The sequence below is a fragment of the Nylanderia fulva genome, unplaced genomic scaffold (assembly GCF_048542155.1).
Source record: "Nylanderia fulva isolate GAGA-0341 unplaced genomic scaffold, ASM4854215v1 Scaffold19, whole genome shotgun sequence".
NCBI classification, from domain to species: Eukaryota; Metazoa; Arthropoda; class Insecta; order Hymenoptera; family Formicidae; genus Nylanderia; species Nylanderia fulva.
The window spans coordinates 201,523-226,283 of NW_028190161.1; the positions used below are offsets into that span (position 1 = coordinate 201,523).

At 31.7% G+C, this 24,761-nt stretch overlaps 2 protein-coding genes across 15 annotated transcripts in view; one reads left to right on the forward strand and one right to left on the reverse strand.

The window, feature by feature from the left end:
- LOC114936050 (CUGBP Elav-like family member 1-A) overlaps positions 1–24,761 on the forward strand; it is a 194,155-nt gene that overhangs the window by 155,880 nt on the left and 13,514 nt on the right. For 10 of the 14 annotated variants that reach the window (XM_085481653.1, XM_085481654.1, XM_085481655.1 and 7 more), the window contains 5 exons: positions 11,714–11,919; positions 18,523–18,651; positions 19,245–19,521; positions 21,083–21,175; positions 23,967–24,008. In XM_085481653.1, the coding sequence (XP_085337779.1) occupies positions 11,714–11,919; positions 18,523–18,651; positions 19,245–19,521; positions 21,083–21,175; positions 23,967–24,008 (747 nt within the window). The remainder of the gene's footprint in view (positions 1–11,713; positions 11,920–18,522; positions 18,652–19,244; positions 19,522–21,082; positions 21,176–23,966; positions 24,009–24,761) is intronic. The other 4 variants (XM_085481659.1, XM_085481661.1, XM_085481658.1 and 1 more) reach the window with 3 other exon arrangements.
- Positions 12,046–14,521, reverse strand: LOC146723507 (uncharacterized). Its single transcript, XM_085481668.1, has 2 exons — positions 13,297–14,521; positions 12,046–13,193 (listed from the first exon to the last, which is right to left on the reverse strand). Exons 1-2 carry the CDS (start codon positions 14,366–14,368, stop codon positions 12,643–12,645), a joined length of 1,623 nt encoding a protein of 540 aa, XP_085337794.1. The 5' UTR covers positions 14,369–14,521; the 3' UTR covers positions 12,046–12,642.

Consider the following 24,761-nt stretch of genomic DNA (forward strand, 5'->3'; position numbering starts at 1 on the left):
AGGATTGCGATTGCTCCTCGGTCAGGTTCTCCGCTTGTTGCCGAGGTATGCCCTACACGATGGTACCGTACGATGGCACGGCCGCGTTCCGTTGTGCATCGCTGTACGAACAGTTATGTACGAGTGCAACGAGAGAAAAAGAGAAAGAAGGCTTCGTAGCAATTCACCGGCTCGCGACAATCTGACAGTGGCGCGAGTTTTTAAATATACTCGAAGAGTGCGAGAAAAAATAAATATGAAAAAATATGCCTCGCAAGCATATTTTTCAACCAAATTATTTTTAATCATTTTTCACATTATATCACCTATTTCGTGAATTTTATATTTTTATTTCTTGTCAATTCAATGAATAATTTGTATGTGTATTTCACATTATTTATATTTTACCACGAAAATATATTCTTATGTAACGAAGGTAATCAAATTTATTACATATTTATGTTTCGTTATAAATTATTTCTATAATAATTTTATTGATATATGATATTTCGTTATTTGCGAATATAATATTATATGAAATATATATATACACGCGCGCACGCGTAATTTTACGTATGAGATATACTGATTTTAATTTTTTAAATTTAAGTTAATATAAACAAAAGTTGTTTTAGCTTGGAAGATTTTTAACTAAAAGTTTCAATAGACATAAACGCGCCACTGTGCATATACCTAGTGTCGCCACGCCGTTATCTTGTGACTGCAATATAGGCGCATATCTCGCCGTCCGTCGTGTCATTGCGAAAGCAACTTTACGCGACTTATTTTCAACACGCTCATTTACGCCGCATGTGTTCGCCCGCCCGCGAGGAATATTGGCCTCCGTGTCGAATAGAAATGCGCTGTGTGAATATGTCTGTCGTAGTCTGTGTTGTCACGGCGCATTTTACATTCTCCGGCTTTATGTAAGAATTTAACTACACACAAACACAAAACCACGGAACGTACATCGTATATCTATACAGTTAATTAATTGCCACGAGGACTATGCATCCATCATATTATTGCAAAAAAAAAAAAGATTAACTCTTATACGGATTATTAATATAATATTCTCTTCCCATACAGTCTTGTATAATTTTCTTGCTAATTATGAGAAAAAGAAACGCTATAAATTTATGCATCATCTTACGTATTTTCATCTTCACTTATTGCACTTTGACTTCTTCTAAGCCAATAATAAACAAGCCAAGTATCTTATAAACGAAAGTACTTTATAAATATATGATGTTTTCTTCAATAATTGCTTATAATTAAATATAGCATATAATTGCAAATGTTAATCCAATTTAATATTTCCACAGATAAAACATATTTAAAAAAAACAGATATGATTTATTATACTATAAATGTTAATATAATTCTAATTAAATTTGGATAGCATAATTATAAAATAGTATTATTTTGCAATATTAAAAATGTGATTACAAAAATATATGTAACCAACGAAATATTGTGTTTTATATGTTTTTCATACGACTTATTTTCAAAAACTGAAAGGGTAAAGATAATGTAGGTAGGAAACATATAATAAATGATGACACGTTCGCGATACTTGATAATGACGATACGTCGATGAGTCTATTGCAGTAATCGAGAGTGTGATTCTAGCTAAGCGTGTCAAGTAATTACGCGATTATCGAGACTACCGATGATTACCGAACAATTGAAGTCAAGCTCTTGTTCGCAATTCGCAATTTCACGATATGAAAGTGCGAAACAAAGGTACTTCGAAGATTAGGATGTACTACGAAATTGAAGGTGCTTTCGCGACAATTTCATTCTCCAAAGAACATATCCGCTGACCCGCGCTTTACATATTCATGCAGGTTTTGCATGGCAACATGCATATGATAAGTAAGCCCAAACTGGGATTAGTGTCCACTATACTATGTGTTTGCATCCTTCAGATGTAATAATAACTAAAACAATTTTTTACTGAAAATTATTGTGGTTGTAGTGGAACGAATATCGGTTTAAAAAGATATTGAAAACGTCTTCTTTCATTTCATGAAAATAAATTTTCATTATAAGAGTTTTAACAAGGCTCTGTAATATAAATATAAATTTAACGTATAAGACGGGCAACAAGAGCCAAATCGCGGATGACAATGCGTTATCCTAACGAAACTAAATAATTTTCCGTTAGAATTAAATACCGGTGCACAAGGCACCAAATTTTACTTGGACACGGCCAAGATTTTAAAATATGAAATAATCTCATATTTGAGATTTGGCTCTTGTTGCCCGTCTTATACGTTAAATTTATATTTATATTACAGAGCCTTGTTAAAACTCTTATATTGATACACGCTGGCTTAAAAATGCGTTTGTTTACCAACATTAATATATATAACAGAGAAAAGTATAGAATCGAAAGGATCTGAATAGCTCAGCTGGAAGAGCAGTCGCCCGGCAAGCGAAAGGTCTCGGGTTCGCTTCCCGATTCAGCCATTTTCGGATCTATATTTTTCTCTTGCATTCATTTATTTATTTTCCGTAGGGGGGTTAAAGGGGGTATTGAAATTAAATCTCAAATATGAGATTATTTCATATTTTAAAATCTTGGCCGTGTCCAAGTAAAATTTGGTGCCTTGTGCACCGGTATTTAATTCTAACGGAAAATTATTTAGTTTCGTTAGGATAACGCATTGTCATCCGCGATTTGGCTCTTGTTGCCCGTCTTATACGTTAAATTTAAATTTTCATTGTTTTATAATGCAAGTATAATTTCAGCTATTATTCACATAATACATTTTTATTTTAGAAATAAATTTTTTTTTAAATAATTTAAATAATTATGTAATTAAGTTAGTGTATAATTGAATTAAAATGTTTATATTGGAAAGAATTCGAATATACTATCTATTATCTTAGAATATAAATATTAGTTCAAAATTAAGGACATATTTTTTTTATTTCAAATTATTCAAGAATGAATTACGGGATTAGATGTTTATAGTCGTAAATACTTGGATGCTAACGTTTTTTACATAGAGGATGAATAACGACGTAAATATTAATTACTATGCAAATCTTTGCTATACTATCGAAGTTGTAATATCGAATTTCTTTACTTCAACTTCTGCAATTACTTTTTCATATTATCACATATATATAAAATATTTAAAAGTAGATATCTTGTATCGCCAGTGATGAATAAAATTAAAAATAAATGTGAGACGACCCAACTGGCTTAAATTAATTCTTATTATTATTAGTTTGATGCCATGTACAAGAAAAGACAACGTTTCGACCTTAGGTTTAGGTCCTTATCAAGTCTTACAAATTCTTAAGTGCAATATATAATTAATTTTGTTCCATTTTACATATTTCAATATAAATATTGTGTCACGTAAACGTTCGGTATGGATGGTAAAGACGAACGTTCGTCTTTACCATTCATACCGAACGTTTACGTGACACAATATTTATATTGAAATATGTAAAATGGAACAAAATTAATTATATATTGCACTTAAGAATTTGTAAGACTTGATAAGGACCTAAACCTAAGGTCGAAACGTTGTCTTTTCTTGTACATGGCATCAAACTAATAATAATAAGAATTAATTTAAGCCAGTTGGGTCGTCTCACATTTATTTTTAAAATATTTAATTTCTCGCAAGCGAATAAATGAAAGAGATAAAATTATATAATTATCATAAGCTCAGATGACTCTCATTAAACTTTTAATAAGTGAATGACATTTCTAACTGAGAAATTAAATTTGCAAGTTCAAAAATATCAAATTCATAATGAGAAAATTAAGTTTGCGGCGAAGAAATTAATTAAATAACATCGTAACTTTTCATACTTAACGTACTTTACGGATTTGATTTTTAAATAGTGCCTATTTATTACTTTTAAAAGATTCTTATATTCTCGTACGATAAACTAGATGGGCATTTTGATATTTTAAAATGCAAATAATATAATTTCACAAGAAACCTTATTGATGAAACAATATAATGTATATACCAGACCAACATATACAATTGCTATATCATAAAAGTTGGTAAAAGAAGTGAAATGTAGGTCAGAAGAAATAATTTTAGTATTCGAGAAATCATCTTTGTGTATTGAGACCTTTGAAAGTAGTTGATTTTGTATGCGAAGAACGTTTCAGGGTTTCGTCAGATAAAAAGGAACTGGCAAATATGCGTACGCCGACGTTTTTACGAGTAAAAATATGCTTCGAAGAGGAAGTGAAATATTAGTCACGCAATATTATCAAATATTACATAACGTGAAGAAAGTAAGATTTTTAAATAACTTGAAAAAAATATATATATGATTTAAAATAGTAGTTTAAACAAATAATAATAACACACACACGTGGGAAAAGTTAAAAGAATTTTAAACGATATAATAATTCGTGACTTCATTTTTTAAATGAGTTAAATAAATTTTAAGAACAACACAATATATTTTATATTATATTTTTAAAAACTAATTTTTCCATCAAAAAGAGCATTTTGTTTAATAAAAAAAGTGGCAAATACGTAAATATATATTTCTGAGAAAGAAGCTAAAAACGATAAGCAAAGTAACGAATCGAGAAGAGGAAGTCTCTTCCGGTGAAAGGACGTGTAAGAGGACAAGAATTGCATAATGGACACAGCTTCGACTGCAGTGGAACTAACCGGAAGCGACATGAGACACCGGATCCCATACAAATGCCCAATTAATGTAGCCCGCTTACAGTCCACCGGGAATATAAACGTGACACTGGTGAACTTCATCTACTATTCGGACGTGTATGAGACATCATTCGTATCCTTCGTACACGTCCTTAACGATGGTGATGCTTAACGCTCGCAGTCGCGATCCACGATTTATGGCGTCATTTGTTCTCACTGGCGGCGGTAGTGCGATCGTGAGGAAGATATTTGGTGGTCAGGAGGGTGACAAGGGTTTCCACAAAATGTATGTCGGTAGGGGATTCACAGGATATATATATACGAATTTAGTTTCTTTGAAACTTCATGATACGTTTATTCTAAAAAGATCCATTTTTCTTGCTTACTTTTGCAAGAATTTTTTGGAGGAAACATTTTTTTAAATCACTATTCAAGACTAAGTATGATAAATCTGACTATTTCTAATTATTATCATATTTATATTAAATTTTTTTCTACAAATAAATTATTTATTTTTGAATTAAATTTTTGAATAAATATATTGTGTTGTTTTTAATTGTTTGTTCTATAAAACTTTTGTGTCACCCTTTAAATAGATTCAAAGCAAGGATCAAGATTAAACACGCTCACGTGGCAGTAAATGCGTCGTAACATAGAATGCAAAGTTCAGTGAAATACTATAAATGTTATGCGTGGTTAAAATGAAAAATAACATACCATTTTCCTAATAAATGATTTAAACGAGAATGAGGATAGAGAGTTATGCAGGTCTCAGTTATGCATATTCTAAGGCAGTTTCGTTCGCAGGTGCCTTCTCTAACTGGCTCGTTTATCACTGTCTACATATTAATCACTATGACAGAATTAGTTTGTATTTTCGTTGGACCGTAAATCTGCATCAGTGCGTTATGATTACTGTCTATCAGTTCGTAAAACAGGACAATAATTGTCTCCTTCATAACATTATGAATCATATTCATAAACGTAATTTACCATCTTATTATTGCGACTGTCCAAATGCCTTAACTAATCAGAATTTCAAGGTGTCTAAAATTGTCTATCTTTGATGTCATTTCTTGGAATTCAGCGACACATCCATGACTACATAATTGTAATTATATGAAATGCACCTGCATCGAAATGTATGAATTTCTTGCAAGTACTTTGTCTTAAGAATTTTTTCAGATATATAATTCATTAGTATTTTAATTAATAGATTCCTGATTTTTTTTATTTTATTTCAAAAACTTTAAATTCTATTATAAATTTCTCTTCATCTGCACATTTTTATGTTTGTAACTTAAATCTTTATAGATATTGTTTCATAAATATCTGATTCCGCAGATTTTTCTATGGACAAAATGCAATGTATGCATTCAACATATCCAAGTGTAACGATTGAATTAATACAGTGAATTTTTATTTTTTAAAATAAATGCATAGTTTAGAAAGCAGAGCACTAAAAGCGTGAAAATATTTCTGGCGAAGCGACATGCTGTACGATGAATACTGTGATACAAATCTAATCGTCTTTAGCACCGCCCATGGCAAGAGGCCAATTTTAATGATTATTAATAATCAGTATTCATAGAACAGGAGACAATTACGCAGCTCAAAAAAAATATTTTTAATTAAAACTCACGTTTTGCAAACATTTTTTTCTGTGCAAGTATCTTTAGACGCAGCCGTAAAAAGTCATTATAAGAGATAACTTCGAGATATACTTCGCAAATATTCCAGCAGCATGAACATTTCAAATTTAGAACGATTGTGATAATGAGAATTAAAAATATTCTTAAAGTTATTTCTCTGTTCTTTAAAATTTTTAAATTAATTTTCACGTTTCGTACTTGGACAATATAAATAACTATCGCGTAATTTTAAGCTTATATAGTTGTGAACCGTATATATAGAAACCAAGTCTTATTATATCATTAAGTTTTCAATATGCTTTGATAATATTTTTTTACGCTTACGATAATATTTATTAAGCAATTTTATCACATCTATAACACATCACAGATATAATTAAATCGAATTTAACGTGTAAAAAAATTCTGTTACAAAAATATTCGGGAAATAGTTGTGGGAATTATTTGACGACTCCGTTTTCGCTTTTGTAACTTTTCTCGATTACGAAATTTCACTTAGACGGAAGGATCTTCGATAAACGAGATAACGAACTTAGAAATCGAACTTTGGAATCAAAGAGTTGCGCTTCCGGCGATGCGTATCAGAAGAAAGATTCTCGGAAAGGCGCATCGAAATGCTTCTCAGTGAAATTCCGGTGCTTGTTTGCATTTGCATGCACGATCCTATCGCGCTGATTTCCTTCTCCAGCCTGTAAGTGGTTCATTCGCCATTTCTCGCGCTCGATTAGATCGCGCCACGAAGAAGCGAAATCGAGTAAAAAATGATGGGAGAAGACTAAAGATACGAAACCGCTGTTTGCGTTTCCAAGCGCGAGGATCAATTCGAAATGCTTAGGACATCCATTGAAAAACTTATCACGTTCGCAAACTGCGATTTAATTGCACAGGAGTGTAAATAGGTTCGCGAGGTACAAAAGGAGATCGAATCGGACAGAAACAACCGCATTGGCCACCGACTGGCTACGAACGTTTTGTTTGTGGAAGCTAAACACCTGTTTGTATCGTATAAACGCTTTGCGAAAGAAAGTGCAAATTGTTATCAACACCTACTGACCTTACGGAATGCAACCAAAAATTAGTTTTCACCACGTTGCGGCTGACAGGAGTTAATACCAAATTGTTTTGATATTAATTCTCTCTAATGCACTTTAATAGAGCCAAGTTTATCTCATATACGACTAGCACAATATTCTTATTACATTACATATTTGTAAAGATATTAGCATATTTTTATTTTTTTTTACTCGATTTTTTTATTAAATTATTTTGGATGAATAATATAAAATTACTCTCTACTTATAATTTCATTACAGAAAAAATTCAAATAAAATCAATTTAAAACTAAAAATTAAAAAATATTTTAAATAGTTAATTTTTTATATATAAAACCATACATGTGCGTGGAGTCTGTCAAAATTCTAATTAACAATTGTATTATAATATCAAAACAATTAACTATGAGCCATTCTACAAGATATGAGTCTCATGAAGAGTTGTGCATCGCACTTGCAATTTACGGTAACTTTTGTACATTGTCATTCGTTTATGCAAACCGACCTTATAAAGCTCGATCGATAGAGTATGCGCAATACTTTGATGCACGTATCCTGCGACGACGTGCCGCAGACGTCCTAACGGAATATTCGGTGCGATGCAAACATTCCGGCAGGCGCGATCTGCATCTCATATCCGACTCCATGATCCGACGCCGCGTCGTATCTAGTTTGCACGTGAATTACATTACAAATGCAGTTACAGAGGTCAGTGCCTCTGTATCGTGCTCTTGTTTTATTTCCGCGTTAATATAGCCTCCCGTCTAAATGTGATTTATAATGAGCTCGATGTTATCCCGATGCCTGATGATATATATCGCACAACGTAAAGGAGATATTATCTATTATTAATAATATATAAATATATATAAAATGAACTGAATATACACTGCTTAATCTAACAGCGGTGATGATTTCAATATGGAATAAAATATATTGCAATACTATTCTTATTTTTAAAAATTCTTTAAATTGTGAAAAGACATTATTAAATTTAAAAAAAAATATTACATGATATCTCTTTTATTGTGTGTGAGAAAAATAAAATTTATAAATTTTCTCTTATGCGCAAATAACAAGAAACACCAAGTAATTGTAAAAAATAAGGAAAATCGAATGAAAAAAAAAAAAAAAAAAAACTAACATTTCGCAATGTTTGAAATTAATTTCTATTTGACGAATCATTCAATTTTCCCTTTTCTGTCAATCATACATTATTCCCGTGTGTGAATTAAATCGACGACATCAAGACAATTCGCGTCCACCCTCCTTATTTCCTAGCCGACCACGACTCCACCTCTAATCGATCCCCAGGGATATTCGATACGTTGGCCTCCGCATGCGGATAATACCCGTCCCGCTCGGTCGCAACGGACGGAAAATTTCGGTCCGTTTAGAAGGAAGAGGAAGGGTACAAACCAGCACCTTCGGTATTTAATAAACATTCCGTAAAGGCCGCAGTTTCGCTGGAACGCGAGGGAAACGGAAAAGGAAGGGGAATTTGTCTTCCGCTCTCAGCCGGCTGCCTTTTTACCTCGTATTTTTCTCGCGAAGGTAAAAAAGGCGCGCGAGCTTAAAATTTTCATTCGATTTCAGCGGGAAATCCTATCCGTCGCCGACAACCGCGGGTATCCGGTCGCTAGGGGGTTGCGAAATTAATTAAATCGTTAACTGCGGATGAGTTTGCCGTGGTCTAGACCGATATATCTGCCGCTCTTTTCGTCCTTTCCGCTCTTATCTGCGGTACAAATCAACTCTGAATAAACTCCCATAGTCCTCGAGCTTGTATTTTTTTCTTTTTATAATTATTATTTTTTTTTAACAAAATACGACCCGTTGAACGCAAAGAGTTAGATCATTGTTACAAAGAATTTCCAAATAATAAATATATTGAAATTGAATAGGAGAAAAAATATAGGAAATTATGCAAGTTAAAGATTACGATTAAATCAGGTTGAAAATTGCCGTATGACTAAATACATATTATTAGAGACACAAAATTATCAGAGAGAATGGAGTCTATAGAATAGGCCATTACATATTTGCATTTAATATTAGCGTTATAGATTTTACACAAATTCGTTATCAGAATGAAAATATATATTCGTTATAAAATATAAATATTCGTTATAACAATATAATTATCATTATCTGTATACATGGTATACAATATTTCGCGTTTATTATATTTCAAAATAACATATTTTATAATCAGTATCTCTTATTATATTTTATTATGAACGAACATTATGAAAATGTTCCGTAGTGTTATTTATCAGCAACAAGGGCCGTAATTATTTGCACATAAAGCGTTTTGATGATTTCCAGAAACACGATCACACGCAATCCTACCGTATGAATTCGATATCAACTTCTATGGATACATTGCGCATACTATAAATCGACGTATGCTCGATTTCAATTCGCGTTAGTATGGCTGCGCATAGCTTGAAACGCAGCATCGTGTTCCTTTGATATCACACGAATTGGATTGCAACATTTGACAGCGAACCATGATTTTCATATATTAAAGCTCGTCATGTTTAGCTCTCTTGTTGGCTAGCAAGTTTGCACAACTCGGTATCAATGTATTAATTCACATTATTAATACTCTGAAAATATTGATCATTAATATAACGCGAGTCACTAATCGAGTATCTAATAATCGTGATCTAATGCACTCATGCGAGATATATATATATATATATTTGTGTAAAAACGTATACGCAAAAATGATGCAAGTTTAATTTAATTTTCGTCGCGTAACAACTATTCATAGTGTAGATTAATCTCGCGGCAAACGAGATGTTATTATCGCAAATCAATTTTATAAATGTAAATATCAAATTGCAAAGCTCTATTTATAGATACACAGAACCGCTAATTAAAGCATATAAATCTGTTAATGTATCGTTTCGGTAATCAAATTCTCAAATAACAAGATAAATAAACCTTGATTCGAAAATCTGATATAATAGAATTTTTATATTATAAATATAAAACTTGTAGACATGGGCATTCGCAGGAAACATTTGCTCCCTCTTGGAATTAGTAAAAACAATTAAGCATTTGCTCTTCTTTTGAATAAACGCCGCGCTGGAATTTATTTGCATATTTAATATAAAAAAAAATAAAAATTAAGAAAGAATAAAACAGAAAAAACAAAAAATTTAATTATGCTCCCCTTTGGAAAAAATCCTGCGGACGCTCGTGATCGTAGAGTATTATATAAGACAAAATTTGGATGGTTGAACAGTATATATTACTTATACTGCGCACACAGAAGAAACCACGATGCATTAACACCGAGAAGATTCACCGGAGAATTGAACATGCGTGACAGGGTTGAGAGAAAACGGGGATAAACTCGAGAGATACATCCGAGTATTTTGCCTAGCCTATACCCTGCGACGCCGAATTTACATAAGCGGCTTTCCTCTGGGTAGAGCTTTTCTCCCGGTCCTAAACAAATATTGACCAGGTCGCTTCCTCCAGTATGGTCGGCACCGCAGGTCCATAGCTTGACCACCGTCTGCATTATCCGTAAACGCTTATTAAACGGTGGGCGAGATGGAAAATCATGATGTCACTCGCGACCTCGGTTCGAGACGACAAAGTTTAAGAACAAGTTACGTCAAGAAGAAGACTCATTCTTTTTTTCGATTAATTGCTCACGGCCGAGAATATTAGATAACGATTGTTGACCTTTAAACTGTGGAACGTTCGTTTAATAATTTCCTGTCATAAAACAAATATCGATGATGCTTGATCGACACGTTTATTAAAATTTTATTAGGAGTTGATTGGCACATGCCAAGAACTTATTTTCTCATACTCAATAATTTAAATCTTTTTTTATATGGCGTATATTCTACTGCACACGATGACGTATTTAAAGAGCCGAACGTTATTTATTGATTAATTAATAACTCCGATTATTGTGATAAATTAAGAATCTAATTAAGAAAGATTATACTGTCTGAATCATTCCCATAACTTGAAAACCACCCACATCGATTAATCTATTCACCTGTAAGAAATGTGATAAGAATGAGCAATGCATTTGATTTATCTACAACGCAATTCCACATAGAATGTATCATATGTCCTTGCTAATAACAACTGAATATATCTTAGTCATTCGATTGTATGATTAGTCAGCAAGACACGTCTCTCTGATTAATTATATGCACACATACATGAAGATGAATAATTGTATATTATCCTTAAGGCGATATCGTTATGTAGTACTTATCAAGCCATTAAGATACATACAAACGAAAGATACTTATTTGCTTTTCATACACAATATAAAAGCGATGGCATTTAAAACGATCGCTAAAAAAAATGTGTTTTATTATTACAGAGCGCAAGCTGTTCGTCGGCATGCTATCGAAAAAATTCACGGAGAATGACGTTAGGAACATGTTCAGCGCTTACGGAATGATCGAAGAATGTTCGGTGCTGAGGGACAGTACCGGAAAAAGTAAAGCCTGTGCCTTCGTTACCTTCGCTAGTAAGCAGTACGCGATCAATGCCATTAAAGCTTTGCATCATTCCCAGACAATGGAGGTGAGTATAATTGAAAATATTTAATGTACCAACAGTGCGAATAATATGTAACGCTTAATAACTGATTTTAAATATTAAAATGAAAATTAAACAAATAATTAATCGCAATTATTAATGTTAGAGTAATTAAAATTACTAACAAGGGACATGTCACAACTGTCCGGAACCGATTTGATTCTCCTTGAAATATGTTGTTAAATACACAAATCTAAAAGACACGTATTTTTTTATACGTGCGCAATTTGAGTTTTAAGGGGTGAAACACCCCTTTAAAGAATAACGGTATTTTTCTTTAGGATCAAATATCTGCTAAACTATAAGAGATATAAAGAAAAAACGTACAACAAATTTTAATGGCTTGAAGAGTACTTTAAAGTTATATGAACAAAAATTTTTTTTTTTTTTTTTTTTTTAAAAAAACCCTCACCACCTAATTTTTTTTTTCAAAATTAAAAATTTTGTTTTACCTAATTTAAAGCTTATTTTTTTCCAAATTCAACCATGTGTAATAAAGTTATGTTACGAAATATCATTTTCGAAAATTAATTATAAACGCTCCCGTATATACGCTCATCCGTGCTATGTGCGTAAGTAATTACCGTCGAACAATAAAATATATAAAAAATGTTTTTGTATAATTCTTATTTATGTTTTCTATGTATTTATAACTGTGTATTGTGTATATTTAGATTTTTTTAAAAATGTATTTGCATTTTATATTATTCACTCATTATACACATTACAATAATGATATTCGACAAAAAAATGTTTCAAACATAATGACTTCTTGCACCAAGAACATCTTACTACAGCTATATTATTGCAACCTTCGATATCACATTTTGTTAAAGTTTCGTCTAAACTAAAGTGTACTGGATTTTCGAATTCGTCTGGTCTTTCATTCGTATAACCACTTTTAAACCACGAATATTTAAATAAGTTTTGATATCGTGGGGATGACAATTGATTATGTATCAAAGATTGCAATTTTATTATATTATTTCGTTCATGTAAGTTTATATTACTTTCCAACAGTAAAACCGCATCTGAAAATCTTTTAGCAAAATTTTTCCAAATTCTGAATCCATAAACATCTAATGGTTGTATTTTCCCTGTAGTTCCTTTCGGTATTATCATAGTAGTAATATGTGTTCCAGGAGGTGTTAAATCCGAAATCATATTGGGGCAATGTCCAGTCCATGAATCGATAAGAAGAACGCTATTAGGACCAATGTTTGCGAAATAAGCTTCTTCTAACCACATTTTAAAATGATCTGTACAAAATATAAATGTTAATTTAATAGTTTTTTTATGACTCTTATTAAATTGTTAAATAAAATAAGGTTGTTAAAAAAAGTAATTATAAAAGGAAAATACCTGATGTCATTTTACCAGATTTCGATGCTTTTACAATAACATTTTCTGCTTTAAATAAATTTTCTTGTACTCTTGGTCCAAATTTACCATTAGCTTCTTTTAATACAATAAATAAAGGGGACAACAAATTGCCATTACAGGATATTATTGGTTGTATCGTATATGAATGGGTTGTTGATGATATGGATTGCACGACACGTTCTACTTTCTTTTCTCCCTGGTTAGACAATGATCTTCCAGAGTGAAGTTCCAATTGGAAACCACTTTGATCTGAATTGTAAATATTTTCAGATCCAAACTGTTCAATAAGAGGTTTTACTGTTTCCAGAAAATCATCAGCTGATTTTTGCAAATCAGCAGAATCTTCTAATGTTCTTCTAGTGACAAACTTCGTAACTTTTCTTGAAACAATTCGGTGAGACTTCTTAAATCTTGCTATCCAACTGTGAGATGCTTTAAATATAGGATTTAAATTTCCTATTTCTTCTTGAGCTTGTAAAGCCCATCTTTTTAAATCAATATCATGAACCATGAATCCTGATTCGACAGCTGCAGTAAATTTATCATGTGTAAATTTGGAGATGTAAGATAATTTTTCTGTACGACTTCCACCTGATTGTATTTGTTCTTCCCATCGCCTTAACTGACGTTCAGATGAAACTCTTCTAAATTTATTTTGTACTACTCTTAGAGGACGATTCCTTTTTCTGTCATTACTGTTTTCATCAGTGTCCCGAAATCGCCAATACTCAACAGCTCGTCTTTTATAAGAACTATCAAAATTTGTATCATCATTTGAACAATGAGGATGAGAATTTAAACTATCTTCATGCCATGCTTCTTCGTCATCTTCAATTATTTCAAAACTATGTAATTTATAAGGTTCTTCATAATCGAGATATATTTCTTCCGTTACTTCCACCCCATTATAATGAAAAACGCTATCCAGTAATATTTTTTTAATGTTTTCCTTTAATTCCACTTCTGCTTCAGTTACTGGCGTTTCTGTTAAATATATTGAATTTATTGACACCAATAAAAGTCTAACAACGTTAAGCGGATTGATAATCATATTCAAAGATGTTATATTTTGCTTTCTATTGCAATAAAAGAACAGTTTACACAGATATTATTACAACGAAAAGACTACACCGACTGTGAGAATTATGCTGCTACATGAACAATTTATATTAACTTATCAGAAATACGTCATCACATAATCTTATTTTATTATTTATTTTAACGTATTAAAGATTTTATTGTAAAAATTATAACTTATCTGGAACACGTACACATAATCTTATCTTATGATTCATTTAACGTAAGATATAAAATTTGTTTATGCCAAATATTGCGACATTGGTATTCGCAAGATTCAATTAAAAAATAATTTTATTATAAAATATAATTGTTTTTAATTTTTATAGAAGAAATTAAATATTAAAGAAATAATAAGAAAGCAGGGGGTATATTTAAAAAATTCTTATTAATTATATTTAAAAATTTTTTTTTAAATCTAAATATACACAATACGCAGTTATAAATACATAGAAAACATAAATAAGAATTATACAAAAACATTTTTTATATATTTTATTGTTCGACGGTAATTACTTACGCACATAGCACGGATGAGCGTATATACGGGAGCGTTTATAATTAATTTTCGAAAATGATATTTCGTAACATAACTTTATTACACATGGTTGAATTTGGAAAAAAATAAGCTTTAAATTAGGTAAAACAAAATTTTTAATTTTGAAAAAAAAAATTAGGTGGTGAGGGTTTTTTAAAAAAAAAAAAAAAAAAAAAAATTTTTGTTCATATAACTTTAAAGTACTCTTCAAGCCATTAAAATTTGTTGTACGTTTTTTCTTTATATCTCTTATAGTTTAGCAGATATTTGATCCTAAAGAAAAATACCGTTATTCTTTAAAGGGGTGTTTCACCCCTTAAAACTCAAATTGCGCACGTATAAAAAAATACGTGTCTTTTAGATTTGTGTATTTAACAACATATTTCAAGGAGAATCAAATCGGTTCCGGACAGTTGTGACATGTCCCTTGTAAGTATTAAGTAATTCAATTAAACAAATCATATATAGTAGGCCAACTGAACGAGCAAATAAATAAGGTGTAAAAATTTTTATTAATAGTTAAATAATTGAATTAACATTCCGTTACAGAATCGATATAAATTGTAAACGTTTCGACTGCACTACAGTCTTTATCAATACATAAAAGTTAAATATTAAAATACAAAGTTAAATGTTAAAAATACAAAGTTAGTTAAATATTAAAATATAAAATTGAAACGATTCTTCGCTGTTGACCAATAGATATGCAAGGCGATTGGTCTGAGATGCCAAGTTATGCGACATTTGAGCATGCTACGGATATAATACGCGAATTAAATCAATGTCAGAGAGAATTAAAAAATCTTTCAACTTACATTATCGTTTTAACAAGTCCTTTTCCCCGATATTTCAAGTGTGTGTTGCGAAGTCTGAATACCAAATGTCAAAATAGAGAGCGTGATGTATTTATTTATTACCAATGTTTTTTCTAAATTATGATTCAGCAAATTTTTTAAGTATGTCAAAATAACTACTGTCTAACAATTCGGTGTCTGTATTTAAATTAATTCCATTTTTCTGTTCTTTAATGTGGATCATTTCAGATATTAGTCTTTTATGATAGTTCTTTTCGTGGTCCATAATTTTAATATTGTCCCAGTCAAATGTATGTTGTTCGTTTAGAATGTGTTCTGTGACAACCGAATGTCTAGCAGAGTCTAATTTAATATTATTTTTATGTTCTTTAAGTCTCGTTCCTAACTGTCTTTTTGTCTGTCCGACATATGTGGCGTCACAATCGTTGCAATTCAATTTATAAATAACATTAGAATTCGTGGGGCAATTATTTTTGTCCTTTTGAACTCTTATGAAGTCATTCAATTTTTTAATGCAACGATATCCTACCACTACGTCAGGTCTTCTTATTGCTGAAGCAACTTTCTCAGATATTGATTCTATATATGGTATGACAAAATATTTAGTGTTAGTATTAGTATTATTGGTATCTGTTATATTGTTATTATTAGGCTTGTTAAATTTCTTAGTTGAGAGATTTTTTAATCTGCGTTTTATTTCTAAAAATTACATGTAAAAGAATAATTTAATTTCTACGAGAATATAGCTTCTACTATATTTATTTTAATTTCTGCTTTTTTAAAATATCATTTATTGATCTATCATCCGATGATGATTTTGTTCCTCCCATCCCATCGAATCTACGTTTGTATTTATTAGAATTAGCCAACGAATATTACTTGTCGAGATAATGCACAAATTTAAGTCCCATTCAAATCCCAATAAGAATACGTAATTTATTTTCAAATTTACATTGCAAGAAAAAATGAAGTAATATTCCGATTTTTTAAGCAAAACAGTGTTAAGAAATTAATAGATGACTGCACAAAGTGAGTCGTTGAATGTTCGCGGCTCATTTCTTTTCATGGCGATTCAGCCAAGCCGACGGATGTATTGGCTCGATGCCATTGTTACTCGACGAAACATCCGCGTGCATCTACAACTCGGCTAGTCACCTCGGTGATATACCAATTTAACTCGGGGTAACTAAAATCGAGCAAATAAAGATGGCACCGAACCGGCCGACACCTTAACGATTCAAAGCACGCTAGGACTTTTCCGTCTCTCACCGTCCGTGCTCCTCAGCATCCTAATCTTCCGGAAATGCTAGATTAGGATTAAATAGAGACATATGAATGTTAATTATTATCGAATCTCCCTTTCACATTATTTGCATAATAAAATTGCAAAATATTAATGAATTGTGCATCAGAGATATGATAGTTTTATAGAAAAATAAATGATAGTCTTATAGAAAAATGTATTCTTTTCAGATGAGTAATTTTACGCGAAAAATTTCTTTCAGAAAAATTAATAAATTATATAGAATGACCTACATTTTTTCGAAAAAAGCCTACAACATATGATATATCTCACTCTGTGAAATTCTAAAGTAAAAAAATAATTCTTTGTGCCTACTTGCTCTACTTGTCATACAAAGACATTTTATTTTTCTTTCCATTTTCTGTTCACGTCTTAGGTATTACTTGTCCTACAATTATGTCAATCATTATGTAATTGTGTTTCGGTACAATAAAATGTGATGCGGTTAAACGTTTAACGATATCGACAATTATTTAAAATATACCTAATATTTCTGTAAAATGGATTATTCATCCTGGTGACAGTTACTACGCCTATGTAATGTACTATTTCGAATGGTAAAAGCGAGCCGTGCCAAGGCATGCGGGCACGAGGGCAATTCTACTTTAATATCACGAATATTTCCGGCCGTAAGTTCCTCGAACTTGCTCGTTCCTCGCTATATACCGGCGTAACCAGCACGCCGATTTTGCATTCCCGATTGCACGCGTATTGTATATAGTGCATCGACCTCGAGCTTTGCGTGTACCAACCCGAATACCGTCAAACGTAAGAGTACCTCTTTCCCCCAATGTAACGCCCGATCACCAGCAAATTTGTTCTCACGCCAATGTTGAACTTGGACTTGAACCAATAATGCATCGGGCGGATGAGAGATACGGGATTTGGATTCGAGAGTAAAACGACACTCGGAGCGAAGTACAATAGAAATTAGAAGTTAATGAGAAGAGTATCGAACCATGGCAGAGACACTTTTTCAAGAATTTAAGAAAGCAAGGCAAAATGTAACATTGCGGTGACACAGTTCTCGAAATATGAATATTTCTTAAATTTCAAACAGAAAGTGGAAGGGAAATGTTATGGTACATATATATCTTTTCATCTTTGAATCACAGTATGCACTGAGAAAGAGCTAATATGAAGAAAATTTAATGCGAATTATTAATATTTAATAATTATTAAATAATATAAATATAATATTTCAAAAAGCTATACGAAATTATTATAGAATCGATATCTCGAACATTTGTTACTGCGAATTATACTTTCATGTTTTTTATATCATATAAAAATTTTATGAGAAAATATATTTGTATAAATAAGAAAACAAGTATTGGAAATATTTTTTATAAATTTTTTAACAAATTTATATGCATTTTAAATGTCGAGATATCGGATCTTAATCTCGATAGCAATCAACATTTCTTACATTTTGCATTTACTATTATGCATCAATGTTATACAATTTTCAGGGCTGTTCGTCGCCGTTAGTCGTAAAATTCGCCGACACGCAAAAAGAAAAGGATCAGAAAAGGATGCAGCAACTCCAGTCGAATCTCTGGAATATCGCGGGAGTCAACATCACGCCGCATTACCTGGCCGTACGTGTGCTTAATATTTTATAATAAAAGCTCTTTGGCCGGTATCAAAGATTCCATTTGCATCGAGAACGAGAATACTCTTCATGGTTCTATCGTTTGAGCGCCTTACACTCGTATGCATTATCTAGCCTTTGAGACTTTCTACACAGCGACCTCAATTTTGTTATGCAAAATATATGAAAAAAAAGAATTGAGACTTTTTCGAAGAACATGGGCTGTATTCTTCGAACGCGTACAATGCAGTTCAACGCGACTACCTGTCCCAAAGCCTTTGTTTTTATTAAACGTTTCATAAGATTTGCATAAAACTTCACAAGAAAAAGCGTATTTTCTGATAAATTTGCAATCGATCTTTTCTTAACGAAAATTTTCTAAGAAACCGGATTAAGAATCTAAAGATATCAAAAATTTCTAATAAAAAATTAATTAGATTTCTGATGACTATTTAGTCAAAGCTTCCCAGTCAAGTATAAAATCAAGATAAAATATTATCAGAACATGCATAAAAATGTTGCACCCGTGCTAGCTATATTATAGAGGATTTATATTAATAAAAATATGATCGTAATGAAAAATGTCGCTTGTGCTCGCAGAATGACGCGCATACATTGGCGCCTGCATCGTTGCAATTGCTGCAACAATTGCAGGCAACAACGAGCGCCGCGACTCCAGTCGCCGCAAACGCGGGAGCGGCGAATGCATTGTCGAACGTGCAACATCAATTACTGTTACAACAACACCTTGGTCTTGGAGCGGCAACCCCTGCGCACGCAGCACCCCCTGCTGTACCCAGTCCGGCGGAAATCAACCCCGCGAATCTGCAAAGTCTGGCCACCCTCGCGTCTCTGAGCAACACCGCTGGTGAGTATGGTCAGTGTCGATTGGTTGTTATTTATTTTTATTTTCGCTTATTTTCGCACTTATTACGTTGCCACTTTTTGCAATTGGATGCAATTAACGATATCATTCAAATAAGATCTTTTCAAGATAATTGCGTTTGATTATTATTAATTTTTTCAATATATATAATAAAATATTTTTGTCTTTATTGCGCTGACATTCTAATATTTATTTTCTATTAAATTTTATTGAACAATATATTAAAATGTGTGTATCGTATAATAAATGTGTGTATAATACGCGCAGCATAGATAGAGACGACAGATATGATAACTTTCTATATTGAAATTAATATTAAAAGTTATCACATCGTAAATATATTTGATAACAACAGTCACAACAGAGATCTTTTTCTATTGTCAAATAAGTAAAATTGTATATTGATAGTTAAAAATAGTCAATGGTATATTTATCATTCCCATCTCTTTTACACACACACACACACACACATTTATATATTTTATAATCAATTATGCATAATCCTATAATACGTTCAAAATGCATGTTAGACATCCGTTTCACACATTTGCATTTTATATCAAGTTGCGTCAGCTGTTTCATGTTTCTGACATTAGAATAATTGACATATAAGATTCTTAAATTTATCTCTTTTTTTCAAATGTGCATGTTTAACTGGTCACGTCACTTTCTGACCACTTTATGCCTTTCAGTAGTTATGAGAGTCCTATTTTTGCGAACGAGTTAAAGAACGTAAATCTTGCAAGCAAATTTAAATATATAATTCCTCTCGGGAGATGTAAATCCTCTTTTGCTTAAAAATGTGTCAGGTGCACCATTGTTCCGACGTAAAGCACTATAGAATACGATAGATCTGCTTTTGTCAGAGAAATCAGATTTTATCCGTTTCTTTCCTGCAAATTATTCTTTTACGCATTTTATATTCTTTCATTATATCGGTGTCAGAATAAATTATATTATTTCCCTCTTATATTCTCTAACTTTCGCCGATCGAGTCCCATGAGTCATATCTTTTCGAAAATTACAATGAAATGTCCTGCTTTAGCTTGTTCCGTAATAATAAAATTCTACGTTTTATGAGATCGGGAAGGATGCCAGAACTGCGTCTATCATTATTTTATTCTGAGATATGTGTTTACCGTTCATTGCTGCGGAACGTATGATCATTCGATGATATTCGAAAGTCACGCAATAAATTCACGCAATGAATGTATACATGAATCAAGTTCGAAATGACGCGTTGCCTACTTTCGATATGCAGTCAAGCTCGAAGCTTCAATTATAATTACGGAAAAGTCGAATTTAATAGTGATAATTAATTGACATGTTTTTAATGCGCTTCCAAAAAAAGTTCATTAGACAAATTAGAAAAATCATTTTTCTAATTTGTCTACTGAACTTTTTTTGGAAGCACATTAAGAACATGTCAATTAATTATCGCTATTAAATTATCTTATTATTAAGAAAGAGATATGTTATTTAAAAAAAATCGCGATTTTAGATGATTAACATCGAGATTCTCTACGATAAATTTTGATGCATTATTTTGCAGCGAACGCGGGCGTGTCGCCGATGAGTATGCAGAACCTCGTCACTCTGGCAGCTATGACCGGCGGAAACGGCAACCTCCAGGTGTCGCCAAACAGTGAGTAGAGAATATTTCGCGTGGTACATAATCGGAGAACACATTATCGTACGTTAACGTGCAGCTGTAAGTTCCATGCGAAATTGTCCGGTGCTCCGAATTACATGCGTAACTTCGGACCATACGTTATACATACCCGTTCTCCCATCAATTGTACAAACCACCCATATGCTTATGCATCACGTATGTTACTTGCGCTAGACAGTAAATTCGCTTGAGCGTAGACGGACTTTAATGATCGCATGCGTTGTTGAAGTTTCAGGCAAACGGGTAAACTGTCCACGCTTTTGTAGGTATTGCATGGATAAAGTGAGCCGAAGTCGCGATATTACGGTGACAGTAATAACGCGACGGGGTGTCTATACTCGTCCTCGAAAAGTGTATATTAACCAGACTTTAATTGTACGACGGTACAATGGAGTCCAGATGTTTCAAGACGTAACGCACAATTGTAAACGATGCGTGTTAGAAGTCAATCGAAAGAAAAAAAATATTCTATCAATAGATGTTCAATTTTTACTTTATATTTGCAAGTTGTACTAAAAATATTAAATTTGGAAATAATATTATCTATAGAATACGCAAATTAACTCAATTAATTGAATAATGTTATAGCTATTTTCGTTCTCTGTTTTAACAAAATTAATACCACAATAATTTTATGAATAATTTTGCATATGCATATATCATAAATATAAATTATCATTCTTATCAATCCCGACTGACTTCTAAAATTTGTATCGTTTGTAGATTGTCTCATGAAAAATGCAGAGAGTATATTATAGACTTAATCATCAAATTAAAAATAAACATATACAGGGTAATAATCGATTATCGGACACCCTGTATGACACGCGGAATATCAAATTATATACAAGCATTTTAAAATAATCGATCGCGGGAGTTGATAATTGCTAATAATTATAATAATACGGAATGGATCGCGTTTCGCATGATATTACAGTATAATAATCTAATAATATATGAAGCCTTTACTTTCTCGTTGGAGTCTCACTATGCGAATGACGACGAGGCTGTGGAATGTAGTCGCGCAGACTATATATATCGGGGCATAAAATATTTCAACTAATTATCAGTAACAAAGTATTCAGCCTTGATATCATCTAGCGCGCTTTGTTGACATAATTTGTTGACATGTGGCTCTATTTATTATTCACGCGCCAACACTCGAAAGTAGGGATACGAGACACTCCGTCGACTTTTCGATGGTCTAAATTTAAATATAATGTAAAGCGAGATAAATCGGAATGCGTTTAGTCTGTTAGTAATCAGCGGAGGAAGGAAAAGATATATTATATATAATATATGTAATATATTAGTCGTTCTTCCTCCGCTTTGTTATTCTAACACACAAAAACTAAACGAGCGATCCGATTCAGTCGTTTATATTTAGATGATCGAAAAGTCGATGGAGCGTCTCACATCATCCCTATTTTCTTGTTCAAGTTTGTATGGATGACAACAAGGCCGAATACTTTGTTGTGGATAATTTATTGCCGAAATATTTTACGCCCTGGTGGTGATATACAATTACACATTCTATAGCCTCGTCATTATTCGCACTGACAATGAGACCCGAACGAGAAGAATAAAAGCTCCATGCGTAATATCACATGCAAAATACAATTTTTGTGTATAATTTTTATTAAGATCATTATTTTTATTATTACGTTATGCGCAGTTAAATAATTTATTATAGTTATTTCTTTCATTGAACGAATTTGATGATTGAGTCTCAGTTAAAGTTAAAATTAATAATCATGGAAATAATTCATCACTAAAAATATACTAAGTAAATTGCATATCAAAATTTCTAGTGATTTATATCTTCTTTATATTGTATGTGCTTGAACTGTGTAAATGTATAAAGTCTGCAGGTAAGATGTATATTTTTGTAATTAATTGCATAATTATTTCTTTTACCGGCTTTCATCAGTATGAGCAAAGCAAACTAACGCACCTTTATTATTGTACTTCACGTGTCCACATACGTTTCTCGTATAATTTATGTAAAGTCAACAGAAAAGTAAGTCAAGTATGCAGGTTGCTTCATTGGGGTTTTTAGACGTAAGAAATTGTGGAAATACTATTTGCATATAAAAACAAATTTTTTAAAGATTTTTATAATGAACAGTTGAGTTTTATAAAATTAGCAGGTCGTCATATTAATACATGATGTGATTTTATAATTATTCTTGAAATTATTATTATATATATATAACAATTCAATTAATATACAATAATTATTCTCTATGTGTAAAATATAAATTATCTGGAAAGATACATTTTGAAATAAATAAAATACCTCAATATTAAAATAAATATAAAAAGCTTAATTTTAAAACAAGGAAAAAGACTTTATATTGAATTATATAATAAATACTGAAAAATATATGTGGAGATATATATATATATACATATATATAAATTATATTTAAGAACTTTAAATATAAAATAATTTTTTAAAATATTTTACTGTATAATTCTTTTCAATTAGCGGATGTTGAACAGGTTGTCTATAACAGACGTAGTGATGTAACAACGTGAAAAAGAAAGATAAATAATTTTTACAAACTAGCCTCGCAAATTTGACTTGTATTAATTTAATGACACAAGTGAACGTATACTGTTGACTCTGTAATTTCCCAATCGCGATTAAAAACATAATATTGGCAGCGTTACCCGGAAAATCCCGCCAAAGTTTCATTTCGCGAAAATACCATATACATATTACTGACTCTGTTTGTTAATACCGTGTTTTGTGTTTCAGCATTAACCGGCCTGGCAAATTCGACAGCAGGTATGTCGCTATGTACGTGTCGCATTGCCTGGTACAGTATTAACAATTACTAAATTAATTTCAATCATGCAAAAGGGGCCTTAATCCTGTTGACGGTCTAATTTCCCCATTTCGCTTATTTAATAGTCCGCGTGCACGCGTGTGCACGCATTTTCCCTCTTCCTTCTTCCGAGTTCCCTCACACATTCCTCTGTTTCTACCTACATTTCAATTTTCATGATGGACCCAGATATTCCCTTACGCGATTTTGTACACTGTATATTAAGAGATTATTACTCGAATGCGAGATATCAAACCAACCATTTCAATACAATCAATTACATAATTAGTAACCGTAATTACGATCGAAAATTAGACATTTTTGTTCAGACATTGAGAATTCATTTTAATTCTTTTCCATAAATATTTCTGATAATTTAATCATTTTATCTGCCACAATTTTTCCTGATTATTAACAGGATGAATGATTTTCTAATGATTGACGCGATTTTTTATTTTTTATCATAAAATCTCAAATTTTTATAATAATTAATTATTGAGTATAAATTTATTAAATAAAAATAAATTGATATGTATAATTATGAAAAAGATTTACGAAATATAAACATCATAAATTTACATAAGAACATAATAGAGATAATAGTGGAAAATAGTCTTTCACAAGAATTATACTTGTTGTCTAATTAACTGTGACGCTTTTACATTTATGTTATTATGTAAATTTGAATACAATGGAATTAAACTGCAGACGGGAATGTTCCATTA